Here is a 27,603-nt window from a genome sequence, read left to right on the forward strand (position 1 = left end):
AGAAATGGACTGTTGACAATTCAGGGATGAACACAGTAGAAAATAGGACAGGGTTTTCTTCTCAAGCCAGGATTTAGGCATCAGATCTCTGCAAAGACTGGAGGAAAGAGTCTTTTCCCATGCCTGTCACGCTAGGGCTGCTTTCTGGAGAAATGGACTTGTGGCCATCCAGCCAGTGACTTTTGGGCTGTGGATCTGTGTAGCTGCAGCAGCAGCAATCCAACTCCTGACCCTCATGTTGGCCAACTTCATCCCTATCTTCAGGTGACCTTCAGCTTGGCCTTCCCTGTACATTTGCAAGGAATTGCATGCTCAGCAACTTGCCGAGTTCTCTCTCTCAAAGTATTTTTACCTGTTGCTCTTCTTAACTTAAAGGGGAAATTATTGTCTCCTCCAAAATGTTTTTAAGGCATGGTATAGTGGCTGGAATGCTGGGGAGGGGGTGATGTCTGGATGGAACAGGGCCACCTTGTGCAATATTTTGGCTTTTCTAGAATAAGGAGCATTATGCCCGCATGGCATTGCATAACCTGGAGGGTACCACTGGCCAGTGAAACTTCTCCTCGTCTCTGCCAAGCAGACCTGTTTCTTTCAGCTGTTTCTGTTTACTGCCTCACTTTTATGGCCCTGGGGGAGATGCATGTATGTTGACAAGAGATGTCAGATTCCACAGAGAAACTGTGTGTCCTCCCGAGGCTCTGGAGCACAGCTTTTTGCCTATGTCATGGTCACTCTCTGATACCTGAGAGTCACAGGTCAAGGACAGGATTTTCTGCCAAGAGTTTGTTCCCACACGTGAAAGTACAGAAGGTTCAACATGTAAGACAGTCCTTGTTTTCAGCAGTGTATTAATTTCCGGAGTTGGTACCTTTTATACTTTCATACCCAGGAGTAAATTAGGGGTTTTCAACAGCAGCATAACTGTCCTTGTCCAAAACCTAATTTATGACAGGTGGTAGTAAGAAAGAAAGAATCACTTGTTTTCATCTGAACTTGTACTTTTTTTTAAATCTTTTATAAATACAGATCCTTGACAAACATTTATGTGAGAATCAGTTTAAACATTCTTTTGAAGCTTATGTGCACACATTTGGCTTTGTGTCCCACTTGATTATTAAAAGATGCTTCCCTTGTACCACAAAAAGTGAATAAGGTAAGAGTAATTTTTGCAATTCTTGCTTTTGCTCTGAGAACTTTATTAGCAACATTCCTACAGTCAGTAGGGCTATTCCCATAACTTAGCAATGACCTTATTTTTGCTTTTTCAGATTTTGTTTTTGGATTTTCATGATTTCCCGAATTTCTGGTATCAGAACATGAATTTGGCAGGCACTTCCTTCTTGTACAGTGCTCACACTGTAGTTACTACAATTATTCAGTCTTTGGCTACTAAGATTTCATATGTCTTGGGAGCTACTTAGCTATTCATTCCATGAAAGCCTATTTTATCCCTTTCACTCCTTATGAAGTTTACCCTTTTATTCTGGCATCATCCAGACTATATTTTGTCGGCCAAATCCAGCCCAGAGGGAACTTCCATCCAGCCTTCTGCCATTCCCTGCTGAATAGCTCCTTGTTGCTTTAATAATTGTCTGGCACTCGGATCCCCCTGTGTTGCTGCCCCTGTGCCCATGCCAGAGGAGCAGAAGGGGCTGGATGGATAGGTTGGAAATTACCCCAATCAATAACCCCTGTGGATGAGGGTCAGTGGTATGCACTGCCGTATTGGAAGAGTAATGGAAAAGTCACCAGTAATATGTGCGGATGCCACGCCGCATGTGTATAGCTTATTTCTTTTGCATATAAAACAACGCAGGGTTGAGTGATCTTGGGACATTATTAATGTCTTGCCTGACAAAAAGAACCCCAAAACTGTAAGATTTTGGCAGTTAAGAAGATTTGGATTATCAGATATCATTGATAGATACCAAATTATTCTAAATCTGGAACTCTGTCTGCATTTTTTTGTAAATGAAAAAAGAACATGTTTCAAAATGTAATAGAAATACGTGTAGAACTGCATAACTGTCTGATTCAACCCAAATGTCCCCAAAGAGCTATCTAAAAGCTACAGGTACAAAAGCACATAAGGTTTCTAGAATTCTGGAAGAGTAGTAAAAATCTTGATTGCTGCCTGCTTTTGGATCTTAGAAGGCTGAAATTGTTTTGCTCTAGCTCCTCCCTAAATTATAAACAAAAGCAATCTCTTCATTGCAGTTGAAATTGTCTTTTAATATGAAATAGCCAAGAAGTGTCTTATCCTTAAGTTCATTAAACTCATTTGCCCTTCTCAAATGGAAGGTAATATTGCATACTTATTGGATATCTTATTTTCTACATGTATTATTTATCCTGAGGACAGTTCATAATGAAATGTGATATTGTGACTGACAGCAAAACAACGCAGAAGACCAAAATTACCACATGTATTGCAACATCCCATATTAAGGTTACTTATGATGAACTTTGTTTCTTTACTCCGCTTAAAAAATAACATTGTAATAACGCTCTGCATATTTACTTTTTGGTCAGTTGAATAGTTCACAAGTAATTCATTCCAAAAAAGTCTTCACTGACCCTCGTTGATTGACTTCTTGTGCAGTAACATACTCTTCAGAATCTGCTCCTTTATAGCTATTGCCAAATATTATTTCATATTCTTGAGCGTATGTTCAAAACGCACTGTCAACTGCTTTACTGGAGTTAGCAGTAAAGCAGGATAAGTTTTATAACATCTGTAACTAATATCCCAGGTTGTCTATTGGGAACAAACTGTTTTCTAATTTTTTTTTTATTTTTTTTTTTTAAGAACTTTTTCTTAAGGCTTCAATGGGGTGAGAATAAAAGCCCCCCCAAAACACCTCCACAGAATGGTACCACTTACCAGCAGGATAAAGAACAAAAACCTCTGCCTCTGTTCTGCTCTCTTCTTATTCTGAGCTTGGGACCAGTTGCAGAGAAAAAAATGGTGTAAGATAGCAATGAAGACAAACACTTACAAGACTTTCCACTGAGGTTTCAGTCTCTGATGTTGCCCATCTGTTTCTCTGTCAGTTCTGGTACTTTCACACTTAGCAAGCCTTATCTGCTGTCCTCCTGTCAGTTCTTTGTGGGAATTCATGGTGAGGTTGCTGCTTCATCTGAAAATCAGATGGCTCAGTAGATAAAATTGTTCCTAAAAATGTGGTGTGCTTGGCATTTGCCATTTATTTTGGTGAAATCCTACACAGGAAATCTGGTGTGAGACCTGTATAGTGTTTAGCTCCTGAACAGCTGGGAATTTCTCCTTAAGTAGTCTGCCTGCATGGAAGCCTGCTGTTTGTATGGATAGCTGTTGTTTCAGAAATTAATGTTTCTGGAGGGGAATGGCCAGATTTTCCCCAAAGTTTTCCAAGGGCAGTTTTGTACATGGCAGCGCTAAAGGCTTTTAAACGCTTATATGGGGCACAGAGTCGATGCAGTGAATGCAGCAAAGAAAGATCTCATTTTTCATTCTTTCAGTATCTCCTAATACCATTTGCAACTGTGGTTTTATCATATTCAGATACTTTTCTTGCCAGGAAACTTATGATTCTGCCATACTTTCAGGCAGCCAGCACTGGAAAGTTTACTCATGCTATGTAGTTATGGTAATTCTCAGAGGATGTTTATTATTTGGAAAGCAGAGTTCCATACAGGATGAGGAATTCTTACTACAATTAGTTCCCAAATTAATGTGGCACTTTAATTAGATCCAGATTTGTTGGCCTATGTCTACTGTAGAAGAAACACATTTCTTTTTTCTTATCTGTGGTGGCATCTGGGGACTGGGACACCTCCTTGTGTCATTTTAAATACCTGTGCACAAAACCACACATGGATTTGCAAAGTCAGACTAGTTTGTTACCCTCCCTGTCCCAGAAGAGAATGAAAGGGACAAATTTGGATAATGTGCCTGATAAAGCGTGAAGGTGTGGCGTCTCCTGTACTTTTTTATAGAGGGGAAAAAGAATTAGGGAGTGTAAAAGGAGATAAGGATGTGAGAGTGGAGGCACCCCTTGCATTTTGTTGATCCCCTTGTTATTGAAGAGTGAAAACGTAAGGGACCATCTAACTGCCTCAACATAGCAGAAGATGAAAGACTTGTTATTTTTTTAACTGATCTTCTGGGCTGCCTGCCTCCAAAACCAAATGTGAGCATGTAGATATTGATTCTCAGTACATATATATGTATTTTTTGTTTATTGACCTATTTATCATAATTTTTGGTTAGTTACATTGCGTTTAAGAGTAGGTGATCTCAAAACATACATACCTCATAGGCAGGTTATTTTAAGTTCCTAAATCCTTAATGTAAGTAATCTAGTCTTCTGAAGTAGAAAACAGTTGGCCATCAGAGATGGAGGCAGAATTGGGTATAATTCAGATACGTTCAGGGTACCCAGTCTGTCACATCGGGTGTGCTAATATAGTCAAGCCGGGTCAAAGTGACGTACAGGCTGGCATGGGGGCACGAGCTGCTATTTGAGGCACTGCCAAATGTAGGTACCACAACCGCTTAGCTGGAGCTCAGTAAAGGGATCCATGGTGGGTCAGGTGAGATCTCCTCTCTCACTGTGTTTTGGAAGTCTAGCACGCGTCCGAAACACAGTTTGGTTCTCTGGATTTCCTTCCTCTGAAAGAATGGAAAAATTCACTTACAAAGCTTGTGTTATGTCTCTGCAGGATATGTATCGTAACTGAGATGCTTATATACTGTAGCAATAGTAACTATAAACATTGCTCAATGTGTTCAATGTCCTTTGGATTTTTTTTTTTAACCATGCAAGTGTTCTTTAAATAGCCAGTATTCTCCTCCATGTTGGCCTAATGAATTATCTGCTGTTTGCAATTACTGTGCACCTATTTATAATCAGTCTGCACTTCATAATTCATCCCCCCCAAATATCTGAATGCAGTTTCAGGCTGTAAAATGATCCATAGATAATTTTTCTATTTTTGAAAATGTCACTTAAAATATTATGAAAAGAGGGAGAACATCTCATCATTACATTATGCGTATGATGTTTGCTAGGAAATTAGTATAGTGTATGAACAAGCATCAAGTATAAAGACAAAAATCTGCTTAAATCATTAGCTCAAACTGTTTATACTGAAGCAGCATATGTAGAAGTTAAGCTTTGTGGGAGCTGATCATAGCAGCCTCCAGCTACTACGCCTTTGAGATACACCTACTGTGTAGAGGGCTGGGGCAGGCGGTAGCAACGTGGGGCTTCTTCGTCAGCGCAGAAAGCCTTTGCCATCCTCTGTTCCTCTGGTTGCTTCAGCAGCAAGCACACTGATCCCGATGGTGGGTGGCTGGCTCTGCTGGGAAGAGCTGGGGACCTTGCCGCTGGGGGACCGTGCCGCTGGGGACACCGTCGGGAAGGGGACCTGCAGGAGCACAGCTGCGCATCTCTGGCCAGAGAGCCTCCTGCCCAAAGCACGGCCATGTTAATAAGGAGTTTGCTGGTGGAGGTGGACCATATTGTCGTAACCAGAGTGATATGGAATAGCCTTTGCTTGCTGCCCTGTAAAGCTTTAAGGATAGGGAGGATTTCTAGGGTAAGAAAAGTGATGTATCACACACGATGTGATGTATCTTACGACTTGCTCGAGGCTTTGGGCATACCTCCACCCAGATGCTTTTTGTAAGAAGAGGTGAGCAGCAACCGAATCACTGTCTTGGCCAGAGTGAGTTTCCTCTGCGATTTTTGCTCCTTACCAGTTCCCTCCCTCAGAAATCACTTTCCTGTTCCCTGAATGAGTCCAACTACAGGGTTAAAGCAATGCAGAGAACCTGGGAAAGCAAGTACCCCAAGAGATACAGCAGACCAGAAAACAAATGGATAAATGAAAATGCTGCAAAGATTTCCCATAAGTGAATTCATTTTTCTGAGTTTCCATACTCTCAGAGCTGTAGGATTTTTGTGAAGTTAACTGTAGCAAATGACTACATAAAAAAGGCCCCAAAGAGGGATTTTTATGACAAAAAGATGTTTCAAATAATTTAAGTGATTGTAGTTAAGGATATAAAGATATTAATTACTTTGCCTAAAACCAAAGTCCAGAACACTATAAAGAATAGAACAAGAAATATCATGAAAGCCAGAATATTCAAAGTCGGCTTAAACTCATGGAAATACATTTTAGGCAGTTAAGAGTGCATAAAACATGTTATGTTTACCTTCCAGCATCTCCTCAGATTGCCCATTTGAGATAAGTTGATCGTTGTGTTAGGTTTTAAACATTTTTCAGCTTCTTTTTTCTTCTAAATGGAACAGCTAATAAACACCTGATCTAACATCTGCAAAAATCAGTGAAACTTTTCTGGCTGCTTTCTGGCTTTGGGTCAGGTTAATGTACAATTCTGGAGAAGGAGTTATACAGCCAAATTTATCTCTAATTACATAGCTGGTAGATGGAAATTGTAAACAGCGGCAGTTACATAAGGCTCTGCTGTTACGATGTGGAAAGAACAATTGTGTTTTGACAGCCAGGGGAAACATGAGAGATAGAAGGGAAAGTCTGTTGGGCAGAAAAGTGATTTCTGCTGATGCACTTCTCTGGGGAGGGAATTCAGGAGTTTCTTATGCAGTCTTTGAATAGAAAAAAAAGTATCTAGTAATGTTGGGTACCTCAATTTTGCGATAGTTATACTGACACACTGAATTTTAGAAAATACTGAATACTGTCCCTCTGAAAATTTGCCCTTTTCAAGTATCTTCATGTTGAATATCCAAAATAGGAAGCTGTTCAAAATCACTGGTCAGTTCTGAAAATCTTGCCCATTAAATGTATAAAATAACACAATTAGAAACAGCAAAAAACTACAATATGCAAATATGAGACACTGTAAATTTTAAATAATTATGAAGTCATTTGTACTTTAAAAACAAGAGTTATTTTCATATTTGTTATGGTTATAGCAATGGTAAAGTAAAATAATTTTGGCATGGCATGTACAAAAGCTCTGAACTCATATTAATTAAGAAAAGCTCAAAGAAAACTGTGGCTCCTTGGCAGTGTATGTATGACACTCACTGTATGTATGACGCTGGGCTCTGTGTCAGGAAAACACCCCAAAATTAGGTAGGCATACCTGTTTGCTAAAGACTTCAGTTTGTATTTGTGTCAGATCCTAAATGGTAAAGCTATTTCTGTCATGTTTTAAGCAGCATGGGTAGTCTAAACATGTTCAATAGGTCTAGTGACCTTTTCCTGAGTAATGGAAAACTTTCGGCTGTGCCAGTGCAGTATATTTTTACCAATATTATTTACAGGTCTTGCCCTCCGTGCTACTGCTTCTTAGAACTCTCCTTGAATGAAAAATAAATGTGTCAGGTTTTTAATACAATTAAAATGGCTATAAACATTCTTAAAAATAGAAATGTATTCTTAGCCATGCTTACTTTATCTGATTGCTATGTCTTCAGCAACTGTTGTTTCTGTGATGGACTAACAAATAATCTGTGAAAAGGTTCTGCATCAAATACAGCAATGTGTACCCTAAAGGAAGTACTCAATAATTTGAAGAGAAAGGTTTTGAAATTCATATTCATCTATTAATTATTTATGTATTTGCAGTCCAGCTGATTTTTAAGAACATACTGAGGTCTGCCAGTTTCTTGTGATGCATGGATATTGCTTACGGAGGATTCCTACAAGCAGTATATGTCTGGTGACTGCTGAAAGTTCCCCACAAAAGGAAGAGAAGTTGTGGGTTACTGGACAGTCATAATAACAAAAAGCACAATAACTCAATAGAGGACCAAAAAAACCAGTTTTGTGAAGAGCAATTTTAACTGATAGTTTGACCTTTTAATTATTCCCTTTGAATACTGAGCATGTATCATTTGAATCCTATCTCCCCAGCCCTGATTTTAGACAGTATTTGTCTTTAACTCATTCAGGCACTGAAAACAATGTGATGGTGTAATTAAGGTTAACTGTAAAAGCGAACAGACCTGAGGATCATCAGTGTGCAGGAGATGGCACCATCCCTCAAATCCCCAGGCTCCCCATGTGAAATAAGATGGAGGCTGAGCCCTCTGCTGAGACTCCTCAGAGAGGATGCACAGTTGCCACCATTGCTTTTAAGACGTCTCAGAAAGCGACCCCCAAAGGTTGTTCCGCACCTTTGGACAGGTAGCAGTGTCAAGGATCCAAGTCATAGAACTGATTGGATCAGGACTAATAGATTAAGCTTGTCTGTTACCAGAAAAGATGAGCAGCCATTGGTATTCTCTAATCACCTATGTGTAAGGCTGGGAAGGTCTCTGAGCTGCCATATAACCTGTTCCTCCATCCCAGAGAAGCAAAGCTGTATTTGGGATGTCTCTGACCCTTGGTTTTCTTGCCAGTTCTTGTAAAAGCTGGAGCTTAAGAAGATTCCATGGAAACCTGCAGCACTTACACATACAGACGTTTTCAGAGGCTCTCACTTAAACCCTCCTTGCTGAAAGGACCTACTGTTTTCTTCCAATGCTACCTTCAGGTAACACGGAGAACAATTGGTCTTCTTTTCTAGCTTTTTATATACTGGACAGCTTATCATGTGTCCTACCTCAGTCTTCCTTTTGTAGACTAAATATGCCCAGTTTCTTCATAGGTCCTGTTTCTTAAACATCACACCATTCTTGCCGTTCTCTGGACTATATCCAGTCTGTTTAGCTGTTCCCTTAAGGGTGGCATCCAAAACCAGGAACAGCATTACCACTCTGACCTCATCAGGGCTAAGCAGAACAGAATAAATGACCTCCCTAATTGACCCAGAACTGTAAACTTGCCTTTCTAAATCATTACTGTGTACTGTACCACACCTCAATGGATATGTGTTCAAAATGCCATTTGCTTTATAACCATGGAGCAATTAACATTTGTCCCTAATGATAGGTTTTCTCTCACACAGGCATTCCCTTCTTTCCCATAATTCTTTTATGCACACTTTCAGTCAGGTCCACCTGGACTTTTAACTCATCAACTCTTTGTATTTGAATCCAGTCACTAATTTATGCACTCAGTAAACAATATTACTTTTGATTGATAGCTGCTGAAGGAAGAAGAAAAAGACCTGCACAAAGACTTCTGGATGAAATGAAGAAGTTATTTTTACACTGGAGGTGGGGAGGGAGAATGAAGTGCAGTGCCAGGACTTCAGGTTGCATTTATTTCCAGTGAAGTGAATCTCCATCTTTCACAAAGTTTATTTAAAAATAAGCTATACTCAGATCTTTGGATAAAGATGTTAGAAAGTTAAAGTGTACTTAGCTTTCAAACTGTGTTGTCTGATTATCCTAGCTGGCCTGACTTCCAAACTCCCTTGAAAACAGACCTAGTGTTTTTTATTTTTTACATTGGACAGATATCTGAAAGACCTGAATCATCCCTTTTAAGGAAATCATTGCAGATGGAAGGTGGAAATCATTACATCTTGGGGCAGTAATCTGGTACAAGCACATATCCTCACAAATTTTTCCAGGGAATATTCCACGGTGAAAGAAAAGCTTGCTCTATCAGAATAGGGACCTACTCCCCATCTGTTCCAAAGGGCAATCTGTTCTTCAGACTTCTTTGTGATTACTTTTTATACAGGAATGCATACTGAAAAGCAACTAACTGGCCAAGTATATGCGTGATGGGATTTACAATCTCAATGAAAAGCAATATAGCTCTCCTGAATTTCATGTAGTCCCTGTTCATGGTATCTGAAGATCCTTCTCCATTTATACACAGAAGTTAAGATGTGTAAGAAGCTGCAGTGCCCAGTCCTAGCTGAAAAATTAGTGTTTATTTTTTATTATCCTTTTATTCCAAAGTAAGTGCCTGGAAAAGGGAGATTGTTTAGGTTTAGTTATTTGTGATTAGGGACCTCATCTTGCTATGCCTTTCTGATGCGTAGAACAGATATTATCATATTGGGGCAGAGCTAAGATCCAATTTCATATCCTGTCTCTGAGCCTGATTCAGAGAAAGGGGTGAAAACACCATATAAATCTGACAATTAGAGGTAAAATTAAAAACAGGAGCACAGGTATGTCTTTCATTTTGTTTTGTTTTGTTTTTTTCTTTCTGGAGATCCTCTCAATCATTGTAACCATGATTTTTCTGGCTCTCTCTACATGTTAGATTTCTGCTTCCTTTTTCTTACATTTTTCCAAGCTCACAGAGTGTCTTAATATAACTGCATGCTCTGAAGAGCATTTCCACATCTCAGTTTTGAGCATCCACTCTTTCAATTGAGTTATTTACTTCCCTTCTGTATATAACACAAAGAGGATGAGAAATGTAATAAATAAATGATAAAGTACCTCTGTCATTTCCCTCCTTATTGTTCTGTCCTTCCTAAGGTCTATAGTATATATTGAGAGGCAAATCCTGGCCTTCCTCATTCTTTTTGGTCTCCTCTAAGCTCTGCTGGGATTTTCCAGTAACCTTCATTATTATTAACCTACTCAGGGAAGCAGGACCTCACGGTACTAGACTTTTTTACAAACCCAGAACAGGAAAATAATCTCTGACCTCAAGTATATTTTGATATCATGTGGCTTTACCAGTATATACCATATTCCCTAGGAGGTGATTGCATTGATTCATTGGAAAGCATTATAGTATTCTGGCTACATCTTCCATTCCTTTCCTTTTGAGCTCTGCCGTTGTCTGCCGAGGGCTCAATTCACGGATATACCATTACTTAGGGAAACACACAGATGCTTTCTATTATAGAATCACAGAATAGTTTGGGTTGGAAGGGACCTCTAAAGGTCATCTAGTCCAACCCCCCTGCCATGGGCAGGGACATCTTCAACTAGATCAGGTTGCTCAGAGCCCCGTCCAACCTGACCTGGAATGTTTCCAGGGATGGGGCATCCACCACCTCTCTGGGCAACCTCTTCCAGTGCTTCACCACCCTCAGTGTAAAAAATTTCTTCCTTATATCTAGTCTAAATCTACCCCCCTTTAGTTTAAAGCCATTCCCCCTTGTCCTGTCGCAACAGGCCCTGCTAAAAAGTTTGCCGCCATGTTTTTTATAAGCCCCCTTTAAGTACTGAAAGGCTGCAATAAGGTCTCCCCAAAGCCTTCTCTTCTCTAGGCTGAACAACCCCAACTCTCTCAGCCTTTCTTCACAGGAGAGGTGTTCCATCCCCCTGATCATTTTCGTGGCCCTCTTCTGGACCTGCTCCAACAGGTCCATGTCTTTCTTATGCTGAGGCTCCAGAGCTGGACGCAGTACTGCAGGTGGGGTCTCACCAGAGCAGAGTAGGGGGGCAGAATCGCCTCCCTCGACCTGCTGGCCACGCTGCTTTTGATGCAGCCCAGGATACGATTGGCCTTCTGGGCTGTAAGCGCACATTGCTGGCTCACGTCCAGCTTTTCATCCACCAGCACCCCCAAGTCCTTCTTGGCAGGGCTGCTCTCAATCCCTTCATCCCCCAGCCTGTATTGATACTGGGGGTTGCCCTGACCCAGGTGCAGGACCTTGCACTTGGCCTTGTTGAACCTCATGAGGTTCCCACAGGCCCACTTCTCCAGCTTGTCCAGGTCACTCTGGATGGCATCCCGTCCCTCTGGCATGTCGACCGCACCACTCAGCTTGGTGTCATCTTCAGACTTGCTGAGGGTGTGCTCAATCCCACTATGTCATTGATGAAGATATTAAACAGTACCGGTCCCAATACCGACCCCTGCGGGATGCCCCTCGTCACCAATCTCCACCTGGACATTGAGCCGTTGACCACTACCCTCTGGATGCGACCATCTAACCAATTCCTCACCCACCAGACAGTCCACCCATCAAATCCATACCTCTCCAGTTGAGAGAGAAGGATGTTGTGGGGGCCCATGTCAAAGGCCTTACAGAGGTCCAGATAGACGACATCTGCAGCCCTTCCCGTGTCCACTGATGTAGTCACTCCATCATAGAAGGCCACTAGGTTAGCCAGGCAGGACTTGCCCTTGGTGAAGCCATGCTGGTTGTCTTGAATCACCTCCCTGTCCTTCATGTGCCTTAGCATAGCTTCCAGGAGGATCTGTTCCATGATCTTCCCAGGCACAGAGGTGAGGCTCACAGGCCTGTAGTTCCCTGGGTCTCCCTTTTTTCCCTTTTTAAAAATGGGGGTTATGTTTCCCCTTTTCCAGTCAGTGGGAACTTCACTGGACTGCCACGACTTCTCAAATACGATGGATAGTGGCTTAGCATCTTTTAGCTCCTTGCAAAACATGACTCCCTTAAACACAATGCTTTATTGTTTTCCTGAATTTCAATTTCAGTTAGAATGCATTGTTCTCAGGGGTGCAACTTGGTGGATCAGACTGATTATTATGGAGTGTCAAATAGACAAAAAGGGACAGCAATGGAAACAGCGTTCTTGCTGAAGAACTTAATTTCCCTTAGTATTTGCCAAAGTAGCTAATCTGATTTATGGGAAAACAATTAAAAGAATAAGACATTGCATAATTTTTTTATTGAGTTTTGTAATTAAAGTCACAAAAATATGTCATCCTTTAGCTGGTGTAGCTTTGACTTTCCAGCTTTTGATTCCTATATTGAAGGTTTTCTTTCTACATGAACTTTGTAATTAACAGGACTTAAACTGCCTAATTCTCTATGCTTCGGAAACTGGTAGTGCTGTCAAAGTTCCTCATATACCTTGCTAATTAGATACTTGATACAGGGGGCTTGGTTGCCTTGAAAATAAAAAAAGGCCTTTGCAATCTGTGAGTGATTTAAGTCAGACTAAAAAATACTGCTTTTACACAATATCAGGTTACATTTGCTGTCACATGTATTTGCACAATACTGTATTTGTACAATATACCATAGTCCAGCACCACTGCCAAACATATGAGATCAAATATGGTAAATTACTGTTGTTGTTGAGGTCTGATACACCAGAAGAAAAACACAAGTCTGAAATTACCGAGAACTTCATGGGAAAGAGGAAAGGAGTTCCCAGAAATATACTGAAAAACGAATGCTTCTCAGTTTTGAAATGAGCTTGCCAGAGCTTTCCAAAAGCAGATGAATGTTCTTGACCTGATGAGTGTTTATCAACTGTCTACGTGTCTGCTCAGCAGCTTTGCTCCCTTGAAAATGTTCTTAACTGAAGAGCTGAGAAGATGAGGTTTTATAGTCATCCTCTAGTAAAGGTTCCTATTCTCCCAGTATATCTTTCTTCAATAAGAAATATGTAAAAAATAGTGGTATTTTTATGAAAATTTTGTGGGGTGTGTTATCAAGAGGATACAAGATAACTCAAGAATTACATATTTGGATGTACCTGTCCGTGCACACTAGAACAGAGGATTTGTTTGGGATATTTTTAGTGAAATTTCTTCTAGTTAGAAGTGTTCTGACTTCTTTCACAGTATTTAAAATGCCTTTTTACAAACAGAACCGGCAAAGAATTAAGTAATACCACAAAGGCAGACAGATGCTTCAAGCTTTCAGTTAATCTCAAAAGAGAAAGTAAAGTTAGCTTTGGAATAATTGCAGCGACCTCAAGTTGATATCTTAAATATCAAATACTGTTCCCTGTTGAGTAATACAGTATCTCTGATACAAATCATAGATAAAATTTTGCCTTCATTTTTCAATTGCTTTATAATAATTACTAGATTATATAAGTCCTGGCTAACACGAGTGGGAGTTTTAAGGATACAAAAGCTGCAGCTGGGAAAACTGAATCAACAGGTTAAAGCCCTGGATGCATGAAACCCCATATGTCTTTGCAGGAAAGGAAAGTCTGTTTTACAAGAACCATTGTTCCATTGTTTTTGGGGGCAGGAATTGTGGTTTTGTTTTTTGTTAATACAATGCCTTGCACAACTGGTTCTTGATCCCCGATTAGTGTCTCTTCAGTGCTACAGCAATCAAAAAATAAATAACAAGAAAGGCATTTTAAGGATCTGGTACTGTAAGTTACTTGTCCAAAGCCACAGAGCGAAATGATGCGGAGCCAGATTTAGCACACAAGGAATTTCTTTTACCCAGTCTCAGCCTCAGACCATTATTTTGCTTCTCTCTAGCAAATGACCTTGTCTGATGTGCTTCGATACATCACGCGGGTCTTGGCATGCCACTGCCAACACCTCTGCTCCTCTGAGTCACTATGAAGGCAATTGGACAGCAAACAGCTCCTTCCTTCTAGGTTTGACGCTCACAAGGAAGCCTTTGGAAGTGCAGAAGTAAACCCTGGGAGTCACGCGGATGTGTTAGGTGATGGGCAGGCTAGCATGCTTCAGGACTGACAGCTGGGAAGGACCTCAGCATAGGGCACTTTTCGGCAGGACACGGTGCAGGCTGAGTACCCGAAAGAGAGCTGGTAGCATGGTCTTGAGACTAATGACTTTTTTTCTGACAAATGTTAAAAAATAATTCATTGTTTTGAATTGCATTCATAACATGCAGAACAATAATCCATTCAAAAGACAAGTCATTAGATGAGTTTATTGGTTTCAGTCATTTATGAGAGTCCAAGAGTGTGACTCTGTGTTACCTGGGCTGTCTCCTGGGAGGCAGCTCTAACTATCTCCCCAAATTTCAGGAGGAATCTCCAAGGTAGGACGATATTTGGATGCACACCCACTCCTCACAGCGTGTCCTCAATGCAAGTGCTTTGCCTTATGATTGTGTGGGCACGGTATTCTGCCCTTGCATTGAATTCAGACGGTCTCTTATTTGGAAAAATACTTTCCTTAGGCTGGGGGAAGAGAGTACTGAACACAATGTGTATCCCACCTGTCTGACATGATTATTTCCAGCAAAGTCAATGGAATTATTTGCACAGGATATGGTCCAGTGTTAAGAAATTCTTTAAAGCATAGGAGCAAAAAACATGTGTGTGTCTTTATGTGCTGGAATTCATCCATTTTCAGGCACAGACAAAGGGAGTATTAAGGACCATGAGAGAGTCCCATTAAGGGCATAGTGTGTAAAGGGTGTGAAGCATAGGACAGGGTAGGATGGAATAGGATAGGAAAGGAAGGGAAATAATCTCAGTCAGGCAAATAGGGTAACTTGTCCAAGTAACTTCTCCAAATCTGTTTGAAGGTACCCAGTGAACAGGTTGGGGCTTTCTTGAAGTTACAGTTTAAGAAATGAAATTATTATAAAAATAATATTAGGGGTGGGCACAGGCTGCAAATATGTTATTTTTTCTGAAAAACCAAACTAATTAAAAATCATTTCCTCTTCTATTTCTTTGCCAAGACCTATTTTCAGGACTCTGTGCTTCTCCTCAAGCAGCCAATGAAACCTTAGGCACCTAAAACAAATAGAGGCAGTATACTTAGGAGTTGGCCTGTAAAAAAAAAAAAAAAAGAGGAAATGATTTTTAAATATTTTGCTTTAAAATATGCTAGATTTTCATTTTTATATTCATGCACATTTTGTTATTAATTTTGGCTGGTAAATAGTTCTCTTTATAAAACAACAACTTAACCTTTCATATGCAGTTAAACTCAGATCCTGTGTAATCTTAGGTTTCTGTACTTGCTATTTCCAGGACACACACAGGAGCAATTCTCTTTAAAACTTGGATGTGAGATACATCCAGGTTGAATAATGACAGTGTAAATCATGTTCACTGCTTTCCCAGCGCTGCCATGCACAGTAAGTAGAGACACGCTCTCTGCAGTTCTCATCTTGTGTGTGTGCCACTGTAGCTGCTGAGTTCATCCCAGCAACACATCAAATCCTGCGACTGGTGTCTCTTCCACATGTGTTCGCTCTGCATCTCCCAGAAGCAAAAATGTAGGTGGTGGAGCCTCTTGCTCTGTAGAATGGGTGCTACAGAGATGCTTAGTGATGAGTTTGATTTGTTTGGATTTTTCTAATTCTTGTTGTCGTTGTCGCTTTATAATGCACATCTTGCTGTCTGCATGGAAGATGGCAAAGTCAAGAAAGTAGGTTTTTTTGGGTTATGGCCCTCCTTCTGCAAGTATTCATGCCATCTGTTGAAGTCACAGTGGCTACCCATGTGCTGAAAGTTAAATACATGCATTTGTCAGATTGAAGTTTGAACTACTGTTTCACTTGACTAAAGGTGGCACATGTCCCTCATGCAATGATATCAATTCACAGGTTACAAAATTTACAACAAAAGATATTTATTCCATGAAATAATTTATAAAGGAAACAATAAGGAAAAAAAAAACCATGAAAAAATTGTTAAAAATGCAAATAAAATTTCTGTGTGAAATAAGTTTTAAGTAAGGATTTAAAATAAAAAAGAAATGTAATTGTTTAAATTTTATTCCCATATCTCAAACACGTTGATAGACTCATCTGTAAGGCATTCCCCTTCCCACTTTTATGGGAGCTGCTGGGCAGCCGGCTGAACAGTAGTTGAGTCATTAGAGTCTGGTTGCAAACACATAAATAAGTGTATTTTAGTGTTCTTGTGAGTATGTTCTCTGGACTGAGCGTGATATAAAAGTTACGTATGTCCTTATGTGGTCATAGGCTTGGGTTTACGTAAGGAACCAGTTTATATATACTGAATTCTTCAGTAGTGTAGCATGACTGGAGACATTGCCTTTGACTAAGAAAATGGCAGGCGAGTTTAGGTTGCTACGAGTCATCACAGAAGCAGGAATATTTTAAGATATGGGCAAGAGAATGATTTACCATGGGGAAGCCAATATATAATCTTGCAGCTTGTCAGCCTCTCAGTGTGGGTCTCGTTAATGTGTGAGAAGTTCCCGGTGACTGACTTCCTCATGGAAAGTGGGATATGCTACCTCCCGTGTTGCGCAAGGTCGTGCGTGAGAGGTATGCCCCAGCTTACTTCGTGTCAGCCTCCTTGTCCCCTTTTACATTCTTTGTCACCATTCAGTTTGGCTAATGCCTTTTAGCCTGCCTACATTTCCACACACACGGGATAAGTGATCCTCTCAAGAAGTGATGGGAATGTTGCTCTGATGCTTTTAACCATGATTAGACGCTTCTCATAGTGCAACCTTTAAATGCCTCTGTGTCAGTGGTGGGTGAAGTGATTCCTGTCTGATGCAATTGTATAGTGCAACAATTAAAACTGTAAATTGTTTTGTTGTCAGCCCTATTTTATGTAAACTCCACATCCTCCCCAAAAGAATGTGAAGACTGCAAAGAGAAACATGCAGGAGTTGGGAGATACCAAGAGAAGGTCCCCTCTTGCTTTTGTGCATCATCTCTTCAATTACATGGATTGTGCCCTGTTTTCCACCAGCTTCCCGTCCTGCCGACGGTACGGGATGAATACTGTTAGGGGCTAGCATCAGGGTTGTGAAGTGGAAGACGCCACTGTCCAAAGGACACCCAAGCCATTTTTATTTTTGCAGGAAATGGAGGCAGCATCATGAATGAAACAAGGAAGTACAGATGGAAAGAGACACTATTACACATCAGCAAGATGAAGCTGTTTGAGGGAATTAATACCATCCCTTCCTTTTCTCTAGAGTCACTGCATAACAGTAGACTGTAGCTAAATACTTGAGCTGAAATATTCACAGGAAGCCTCTAATAATGAGTGCACAGTTTTGGGGGATTTAGAGAGTGACTCCTGGCTCTCCTTCGCAAAAGGTGCAGAGCACACATGAGGATGCTTTGATTTGTGCTTTGAACAACTCATCATCTGATTGATAATGCTAAGTACCCTGGAGAAGTTAGGCCTCTGGTGTTTCTGGTTACGTATTCAAAATCAGCTGATACTTCTGATAATTTTAATTTCAGTTTCTCTCTGTTTCTGTCCCCAGCTACAAGGTAAGGATCATACCACCTCCTTTTTATAGGTATAGAAACAAAGTCACAGCGTTTGTGGTAGACCCAACTACTATAACTAGTAACTAGATGAAAATGTCCATGAAGAGGTTTATCATCTATCCTTAGAGTAGGGCTTGGTCACTTCATACTCTATAGAAGATTTTTTTAAAATCCTTATTAATTATCCATTTTGTTGACCTCACCTTCTGGCCTCTCAAGCTCATTGATCTCCACACCCCTCCTTATCTCTACCTTACTATTTTGCTCCTCTGCTTTCTCCTTTCACTACTTCCTTGAGTCTGGTGGCTTCCAGAGAGAAACTTTGCCATTAGGAGGGAGAGCCTCTCAGTTCTGCACTTCGGACCATGTACTTCCCCCTTCAGCGGCATGTTCCACTAAGCCTCATGGGTTTCTATGGAGGACCACCTGTGAGGGTGGCAGATACCACATCTGACCAGCACAGAGAAAGGCTCTACCATATTCATGGGGAATTGAATCTATCCAGCCTATGCAAGCAGATTTTTTCAAAGGCTTATAACTTAGCCAAATCTGGGCACCTTTTAATAAAAACTTTTCCCCTGCCAAATTTGAAGTCCTTTCTCCAAAACATGGAGGCACAAGAACTTTTTAATAAAACAGTTATTAAAAAACAAAACAAAACTAGGAATAATAACGTTTTTCTCTCAGTTGTTCTCAGAAAAGTTGTTCTGTTGTTCTCAGAAATGGCTGAACCAGTTCAGCCTGATTTATTTATTTTGGAAAGAGTCAACTGAGACAAACTTTCAGCATGGGAAATTTCAGCCCAACTGGTTAGCCTTTCTCAAAGTTTGGCAAAGTTTAATGCAAGTGAAAATGGGCTTATACTGAGAAGTCAAAGGCAAGCTTACTTATCAGCAATGCTCCTTGCTTAGTATAGAAAAAGACTATATATATTAACTGTTTTTTTTTTTAATGTTTCAGATTCTTTGAGTATATATTGCTCTATAAAGATGCAGTGATGTTTCAGATTGAGCAAGTTACAAAGCTTTGCTCGAAGATTGCTCTGACAGAGCCATGGGATCCATATGATATTCCTGCCAATTCAACTTATGAAGATCAGTACTACATTGGGGGACCTGGAGACAAAATTATGGTACAGGAATGGTCTGACAGAAAACCAGCCAGGAAATGTATGTGCATGCTTTTGTTTCATCTTAATAATAATCATTGTCTCTGCTACCCAGGGAAAAATAAAATTATTCATGTTTCACCCCAGCTTTCCATATTTCTATAAAGTTTGCTGGAAGAAATAATAAATATACCCTGTGCACAGCATATCATTTTATTATCAATGCATTTTATTAAGAAAATGTTTCATATCTCAGCAGGATCAAGTATGTCCAAGGGACTTGACTGTATTTTAGTTCGTATCATACAGATTTTGGCATGGAACAGCATCATTTTGCATTTGAATCCAGCAGCCTGTATCCAAACTTTATCTAGAGAAGAACTGGTAATATAATTAGGGGCACACTCAAACTAGAGTGTGTATAATAGAAACAAAGCAGGTGTCAGTGTGTGTCTACACACTACTATCAAATGTTATCATAGAATACATCCAATACATGGTTCTGCAGCAATGGACATCCTTAATATGCACATAAGTTTTGTTATCCACTACACTAGTAAGAAACACCTGCTTGCAAGGCTTAGTTCTGCACTTGGCAGCTGAACACCTGCATCATAAATGAAAGTAGGCTGAATTTTCCAAGGTACAGTATGTTAGGTTTTGGATACATAGCAATTTATTAGCACATTGGCTTCAATTTCATCTATGGTTTACTGATGACCCAGACAACTATAAAAATAATTTTTAAACCCCCATGAAATTTATGGCATTATTCAGCTAATGCAATACTTATGGTTATAGGCACCTAATATATAGGCTGGTTATGAACCTGAGCATTTAGCCAGGGGAAAATATTTCTTTCTTGAATAAAAGTAGAAAGAATGAAGTAGAAAATTAAGGATAAGATCGTTAGACCTCTGTAACTAGGTCGATATATCCTCTGGTATTCTACAAGAGGCAAGTTATCACTTACTCCAAGGATTTTATTTTTCAGATCTGGTATTTTTGGGACTTTTGTGGAACTTAATATCCAGATACATTCAGTTAATGATGTGTGATTTTTATCCTGTAGTATTTTGTATCTCCAGTGCTTTTCTGTATGATCATTCATAAAAATAATGTCTTAAAGTTGTCTACCCATCCAACTTTCAGCTAATATTGGCTTGGATTCTAGAAATTATATTTCTGTAAAATTATAAAGGTTTCAGTGGAGATACAGGCTACCTTGGTAGCATCATATTTTACCTTAATTTTTTAATCAAAATTCTGATAGAAGACTTGTTGAGGAAAAGAAGCCTCCGTTTCTGGATGCTCAAAACCAAACTCATTGAGGTCAGAATGTTTTTGGTATATTAGGATGCCCTGGAGAGGTATGTTCAAATATTGCTCAGCTTGCCACCCTTTCTTTAGATAGTGTATGTGTGTTTCATGTCACAGCTTATCTATTTCTGATAATGTGATTGTGGTACAGTGTATGACACAATACTGGAAGGACAGACAATAAGTATGTTTGATTGCTGCTGAGTGAGAGAAAATAAGCCTCCTTGGGACTGGAAAAATTTGTTACAGGCATCCCTCAGAGGAACTGATTTATGATTGCAGTAGGTAATTTTGTGTTTTAACCTCATGAGTTTCTGCTATCAAGAGATCTGAAATACATAAAACAACTGGATGAAGTGGTGTACAATGGAAGGGGTAAAGAAAGATCACAGAAGAGGTGCATGGGGTTAATAAAAGAGATTTAGAAGTGAGGGGTATTCAAAGGAAAACACCTCGATGGTATTGACTACAGAAATAGCATAGTGGTGAAAGCAGAGGTGATGGCACAGGATGAGGGAGGAAGAGAGTGAGGGAACACCTTTGAGATAAGCACGACGTGGAATTAAACTGAAGTTGAAAAAAGGGACGGACTTGCTACATCACATACGTGGAGGAGATCAGCATTGAGTGTACTCCTGAAATAATTAATGAACCAGTAGAAATGTCTGAGAGGAATAGGAATTAAAAAAATTAAAACATGATGATGATATGAATAGATGATGGTAAACAGAAGGCATGAGTTAAAAGAAGAGATGGAGCACTGGAGTTGTATTTGGAAATGTTCCTCTTCTAATGAGACAAACCCTCTGTGCTTGAGACAGTAAAATGGAGAAAGATGAAGCAAGGTCGTGTTAATTTGGATTAAAGATGTGGTGAGTATCATCAGTGTAACAATGACAGTTAAGATTATAGAGGACCAAAAGCTGTGGAAGCAAAATGCTATGGCTGTCAGTTCTGGTGCAGAGGAGTCCCCAGCACAGCAGAGGACAAGAGCTTCCTTGGGTAGGTGAGTGCAGAACTTCCTGTGCACAGGAAGGAATCGGATGTCCCGCGTAGTTGGGGGGACTAAGTGTTTTAGAGTGTCAAAGGCTGTGTTGAGGGCCAGCATTGTGAAATGGACCACAGGTTTCCAGTAATCACATCTTTCAATTTGTCAAGAACAGAGTGTAAGGTAAAATGTCCCCATGCTACCCAAGCTGATGGCACCAAAATTTGCCTTCTGGGAAAACAGAGCATTTCATTGCTTTACTGGTAACGTGAATAAGTGCTGACACGAAAGTGGCATGAGAGATGAGAGAAATCTGACTTATGCAGAACACAACTAAATTTGGGACTAAGCAGAAGAGATGGTCCTTCAGTAGAGCTATACTTGAAAGGTGACATACCAATGCCATGACGGTATCATGATCTGAAATGTGCTTGACACCAATGTGTTCAGGTTTAAGATCACTGTGGTGTCCAAATTATACCAGTTTTGTGGCCTTTCTTGGTGTTGCCATGCGTATGGACAGAACTATAGGCAGTTCCAGCCTATAGGCTTTGCCTGAGGAATGGCCATTTTTTTGACTGACATCATCGTGACACATTCATTCATTCTTGTCATCTAAAGTAGTCACATTTCTGCTTGGTTACAGTGGAATCCTGGGTCGGTGTTTACACAGTCAAAGACTGTTACCCAGTACAGGAAACCTATACGAAGAACAACAGCGTGACAACCTCCACTCGCTTTTTTGATCTACAGCTGGGCATTGCCGACCCCTCGGTGTTTACCCCACCCAGCACCTGCCAGACAGCCCAGCCAAGGAAGATGAAAGATGAATGCTGATTATGGACACTGGCTGCCCTGGGCAAACAAATATTAGCCAAGAGGATAGTTATTAATAGTCAGCTGCTGACGTCTAACCTGATTTTTCAAGCTTATTGTTGCTCTTTTGGGAATTGTAAGTTTTCACTTGAAAGAGAACATAAACATTTAACTGAGTAAAATACGTAACACAAAAGATCTCTTTCATCACATTAATCTAGTCAGTGATGCACTTGCAATATTATATAGTTACCACTAAGATAATATTTATAGATACTATTTATTTAACCTGTGGCTGATTTTCCTTTTGCAAAGGTTTCATTATTTATTTTTTCAAGAAGACAAAGCATAAGCAGACTGCAATAATGGTTACATCTAGAAGGAAAAGCTAGATTTTGTTGTTGTTATTACTTCTGGGGACTTGAGGGAAGGGGAAATATGTCCTGGGTAAGACCTCATCCCTAACTGAAAAATACCCTGTTTTAAACTATGTACCTCAAAAGTATGGCGATGCGTTCTCTTGGTTTTGTTTTGCTTTGTGTTTTTTTTTTTTTTTTCTTTCTGCCCTTCAGGAAGCTGGTAGTCTAATGTTTGAGCTGATTTTTTTCTTTCTGAACAGAAACTGGAGTAGCTCTATTCATGTAATGCTAGCTGACATGCAAAAAATACTTTTCTGTCTCTTGGGAGAATGGCGTGAAAGGAAGGGAAGGAGGGAGAGGGACACCCCCAAAAAAGTAAGCCAAAGTTTTCTTGCATTTACTACACTTTTGATGAAGTGTTCCAGTAGGGTGCAATGAGACATTTTTCAGTCATATTTTACTTTAGCACCCACTTTTCAAGGCAATACTAGTTTTAACCTATGCAAAGAGATTAAGAAGTACTGCACTTTAAACGGCTTTAATATTTTGTAACTATTTTCAAAAGTCTTTACTCAAAGAGTATGGAAACACCTTTATAATTCCAGGTAGAAGTGAAAAAAAGCCGTTCTTAGTGTGTAATTAGTAAAGGCTAAATCAGTGTTCACACAGTGCCTGGTGATCCGGATGGAGTGAAAGAGAGAGCTGTGTGACCGATGTGGGGAGGTGGAAGGAGGAATGGGAGGGAGAGGGAGAGGTTTTAGATGTCTTCTGTCTGGTGTGACTACAAGGCCCTGCAATCTAAGCAGAAATTACAATCTTGCTTTCTTTTGCACCCACTCCATTGGTGCCTGCCATATTTGCTGTTCAGCCAGCATTTCAAGCCTTATCATCTCCTCATCCTTTTCTGGTGGCCAGAGTGAAAGTTTCCTTGAGGCAAATAAATAAATAACCAAGACAAGCATGGGAAGTGCGCATATTTTGCTTTAGAAAATTCAAACCAAATCTTCATGCACCTTCGGGCCCTCAGAATTGTGGAATGGTGATGTGTTTTGCACTTTTACCACATGAAATTAATTGGTTTATTCTGTAAGTCTAGGCATGCATTTTATTTATTATTTGCAAGTATGTTTAAAGCCAGATTCTTGTCCTCTTACATGTGTTAGGTAGTAGTTTCCTCCAGAAGTTGTGTGGCTGAAAACAGTGCAACACAGGGAATTTTGGTGTGGTTTTGGGCGGAGTTATCAAGTTCTGTTGCTTCCTCAGTGGCTGCTGGACTCTTTCCCCATAAACATAGGGGTTTTTTCAGGACAACTTTCAGTGAAGAGAAATGATCCAATTTGACACTGATAGGAAGTCCTGCATAAATAGGATACATCATTTTCTGGCCAGTAGTACCATATCTGACAGAAAACTGAAAGCGTGCACCATTTCTGGAGGAGAGATGCTGGGCAGACTTTTAGTGCTTTGTATGCTCATAACTTTTTGTACGTAAGCAAGTGGTACAGTGGTTATTTTGCTTTCACAGTGGTGATCAGAATGGCATTTTACTTTGCCTTGTGCCTAATGAAAGCATACACACATAGCTGCTAAAATTTAGGTAGTTCATTAAAAATTTTCTTTCGGACATGACGATTTCACTGAAACATGCTGGTAGAAAGAAGGATTGGGTTTCCTTAAATTTAGAGTGCATTTAGTCTGTACTTGCCTTCTGTATTTTTTTGTGACAACCTAAATGCTGAATGCATATTGTTCTCATTAGGGCAATGATTAACATGCATTTCTTAATGTGTGTCTTGTTAGAATCTGGAAAATATAATAAATCTGGCTAGCAAACATGAAGCTGTGGTACTGTGTCATTTGGGATGACTTTGTTGTGGTAGAGCAGATAGCTGAGTAATCAGGGTGTTTGTATTATGTTTTGCTGACAGTGATATCATTTCTAGCAATAACATTAAATGTTCCTTTAAATATGAACTTGAAAAAGTCTGGTACACAGAAGTGCTTTAAAAATGTTGCCGTGACATACAGGGCAATTTTATATGGCTAAATATGTACCTCTAAAACAATGCTGTTGTCTTCATATTTATGTTCTGCAAATTCAATAAAGAGAGTTGTCAAAGAGATGTCAAACAACAAATTTTTGGATTACGTGTTTTAAATTAGCCACGAACCAACTATGAAGCACAAAATGGTATGCCTGGTTTGTTTTCTTTGTTATCATTTGCTGTGGTTTGTTATCATGTGCCACAAGAGACATTTTGTCTTTATGCAACTATGCCAATGACTCAGTAAGAATGAGCATAAAAGGACTTTAAAGTAGCCATATAGTGTGCTGCCACATAAAGGAAATATGGGGCTTTCATATGTCTGATGGTCTGGGGAATTTGTTCGAAAAATTAATAATAAATTGGTATGTACATGAGTTGCATTGTATTCTACTGGGTAACAGTGACAGTACCTCGGAGCTGGATATCCTGTGAGACAAAGCTGGTTTTGTGAGATTTCCAGTGCTCCTGGGTTTCGGCTGGGCCAGAAATAGTGCAAACATAGATCTGCCTGCCATATTTTTGTATTTCTGCTTGGAGGCTTTGCTGAAAGCAGGATGTGTAGAAACACAACATTGTTTTATTTAAAGTTAACCAAACATTCCTGAACCTCAAAACAGGTTTAGTTTGAGTTTGGGGAGGAGATCTGGGCATTTGGTTCAGTTCCTATTTTAACAGTTTGCTTAACTCTAGTATTAGGGCCAGATTTTGCTGCCTCAAGCCATGCTGCACACCATGGAAGTGGTGCCATTTACCAGGGCATGCCAACTTTCATGAATAATGTAGGAAGAAATACAATAATCCATAGTCAAAGTGAATTTTAGTCAGGAAATCTCTAAATGATACAATATTCTTATTTTGGGACACTAACAAAATTAGTGTGTTTTCCACCTTGAAGTTCATTTCATTCTAGTGCTCATACTTACTCCTCACAACCTTTCCCACCACCCTTTACTTCCTAACGTCAGTGGAGTCCACTTCCAAAACGGCATTTACAACCCTCACTTCCATTTATTTCAGTAGGAGTTCAGCACCTAAATACCTAATGGAGCTGATCTGGACCTGACCTCTATAATTTTGCCAGCAGTCTTATCTCAAATGCAAGAGTGGTGCCAGCCATAACCACATGTGAACAATGCACACTGAACTACATGTAGGTGACCAACGGTGAGAGCAGCATTGGCTCAGGTGCAATTGCCGGTGCCCAGAAATCCCAACCGATGAGAGGTCTTGGCGCGGCTCCTGCACCACATCCTGCATCTCCTGCATCCTCTGCCACAAACTGGCGCTGAAGGCAAGCTGCAGGATATTCCCACATGACAGAAAGACACGTCATGAAATCATCAGCTGGTGGCCTGCTCCCTAGCCGTGAGGAATAAAGGTTTCAAAAGAGCACCCATACAAAAAGATAGAGGTCCCTGACTGTAATGATCCCGACGTCTCCCTCAGCTACCTTTCCAGGAGGCTGCATGTACAGCATGGACTTGGGCACATACAGGTTGAATCTTCACATCTGCACTTAGGCATAGAAGCAAATGAGGTGAGCTTGGAAGGCTCTTTAAACACTTCTGAGCATTTACTGCTTTGTAAGGGGAGATGGAGAAAAGCTTATGATCCAATGAGTAGTCCCAGAAAACAGCAACAGATAGGTAGGATAAGAATAATGAGGTGCTGCTATGAAGCTGCTAGCGTAAATTCCCAAACATTACTTTGAGTGCATACTCGTTTAACGTGCTCAATGATAAAGACTGGTGTGGTTTGATGTGGCTGTTTCAGCACATAGCCTGAAACTGTGTACTGAATGAAATAATGCACATAGTTATGGTATGACATTTTGTTTGAAGTAAGGAAAAATAGCCCAGCAGTGCACATTTTGCAGGCATGAGTGAGCGACCAGTGACCTGCCTGTTTAGCTACAGGGATACTATGTGCCTTTCAGGAAGGGTGCTGCCTGCTGCCTCTGAGTGGACACCGAGCACATCAGAAGACAGAAGAATTCCTCTTCTCACCACTCCATCCATGGCAACCCGCTTCAGGCTCCTTCCTTTCCCGCTCTGCAAAGTGGGAACAATAACTCTGCTTTTCACTTGCTCTTGTCTTCCCGACTGAGGCAGCTCTGGGCCAACATCATCGCCTCAGCCAGCAGGGTCCACAGAGGCCTGCAGGCATTGCTGCAGTAGCACAAATGTCACGGAGGGTTCCCAGCCTCTGCCTTACAACGTGTAACAAAACCATGCATGTGTTATATGTGTGGGCTTACCCTTTGCACCTCTGCATGCTCACTGAGTGTATGGGGTTGTTGCTCATGTGCTTAGCACCCGGCCGTCACCATTAATTGGGCTCAGCTCGGGCTTCGTTGATGCCAGGCAAAGGGGCTCACTAGCAAAAGGAAAGGAGAGGAAAGGAAAGCCTGCTGGGCTCTCCCCGCTTCCCACATGGGTTTTTCCCATGCTTGCCCAGCGCTGATAAACAGCTTTGACGTTCCTGAAACAGCAGCAGCTGAGTTGCCAGCTTTGCGTTACAGCCCATGTCACGCAGGAGGAGAGGGTCGGGTTTCACCCTCTGCACTAAAATTATCCTTCAGGCCAGGCCAGGGACTCAGTTTCATTTTCACTGGAGAAAGAATACCTGCTCCCATCGCCCCCGCTGCTGCCGTCCCAGCCTGGTTGGCAGGGGTTTGTGCCCGTGCCACCTGCTGCCGGTCCAGCAGTCTGTGACAACCCCCTGGGGAAGCCGGACAGTGCTCCCCAGCCTGTCCCCACTGTCCCCTCTCCATCCCCCACTCGCCAGGACAAGCAAGGTTCTAGCAGGGACCTCGCTGTCCCCAAGCACAGGGCTGGCAGGTCTTCTCCACTTTCCTGTGGTGCTTGCAAAGGTGTGAGAAAAACCCTCCCTCTCTTCCCACTGCTGTGCCGTTTCAAAATTCATTTTTGATGTGGTTGCTTCAGCTGGTTCCTTTCTTTATATGAGAGCTGCTTCTGATAATTTCATGGGGAGATTTGTTACAGGGATGCTGAGCTTGGGTCTTTTTACCACCCTCCTGGTGCCAGGTAGTGGCCCTTCTTTATTGCTGCAGTATCTCATACTCAGCAACTTTTATAGCAATAGACATTCTTGGTGCTGGCAGCAGCTGGCACTGGTAAGAGCACAGGTGGTGGAAATACTGAAAGTAATGAGGAGTGACAGCAGAGATCCTGTCACTGGTG

General features: G+C 40.8%; 1 protein-coding gene across 1 annotated transcript in view; it reads left to right on the plus strand.

The window, feature by feature from the left end:
* Positions 1-24,489, plus strand: part of EPDR1 (ependymin related 1) — a 33,243-nt gene extending 8,754 nt beyond the window's left edge. Inside the window, exons 2-3 of the mRNA XM_076330872.1 lie at positions 18,722-18,930; positions 21,824-24,489. Of these exons, the coding sequence (XP_076186987.1) occupies positions 18,722-18,930; positions 21,824-22,014 (400 nt within the window). The 3' untranslated portion in view covers positions 22,015-24,489. The remainder of the gene's footprint in view (positions 1-18,721; positions 18,931-21,823) is intronic.
* The last annotated feature ends 3,114 nt before the right edge of the window (positions 24,490-27,603 follow it).

The sequence above is a fragment of the Aptenodytes patagonicus genome, chromosome 2 (assembly GCF_965638725.1).
Source record: "Aptenodytes patagonicus chromosome 2, bAptPat1.pri.cur, whole genome shotgun sequence".
Classification (NCBI taxonomy): Eukaryota; Metazoa; Chordata; class Aves; order Sphenisciformes; family Spheniscidae; genus Aptenodytes; species Aptenodytes patagonicus.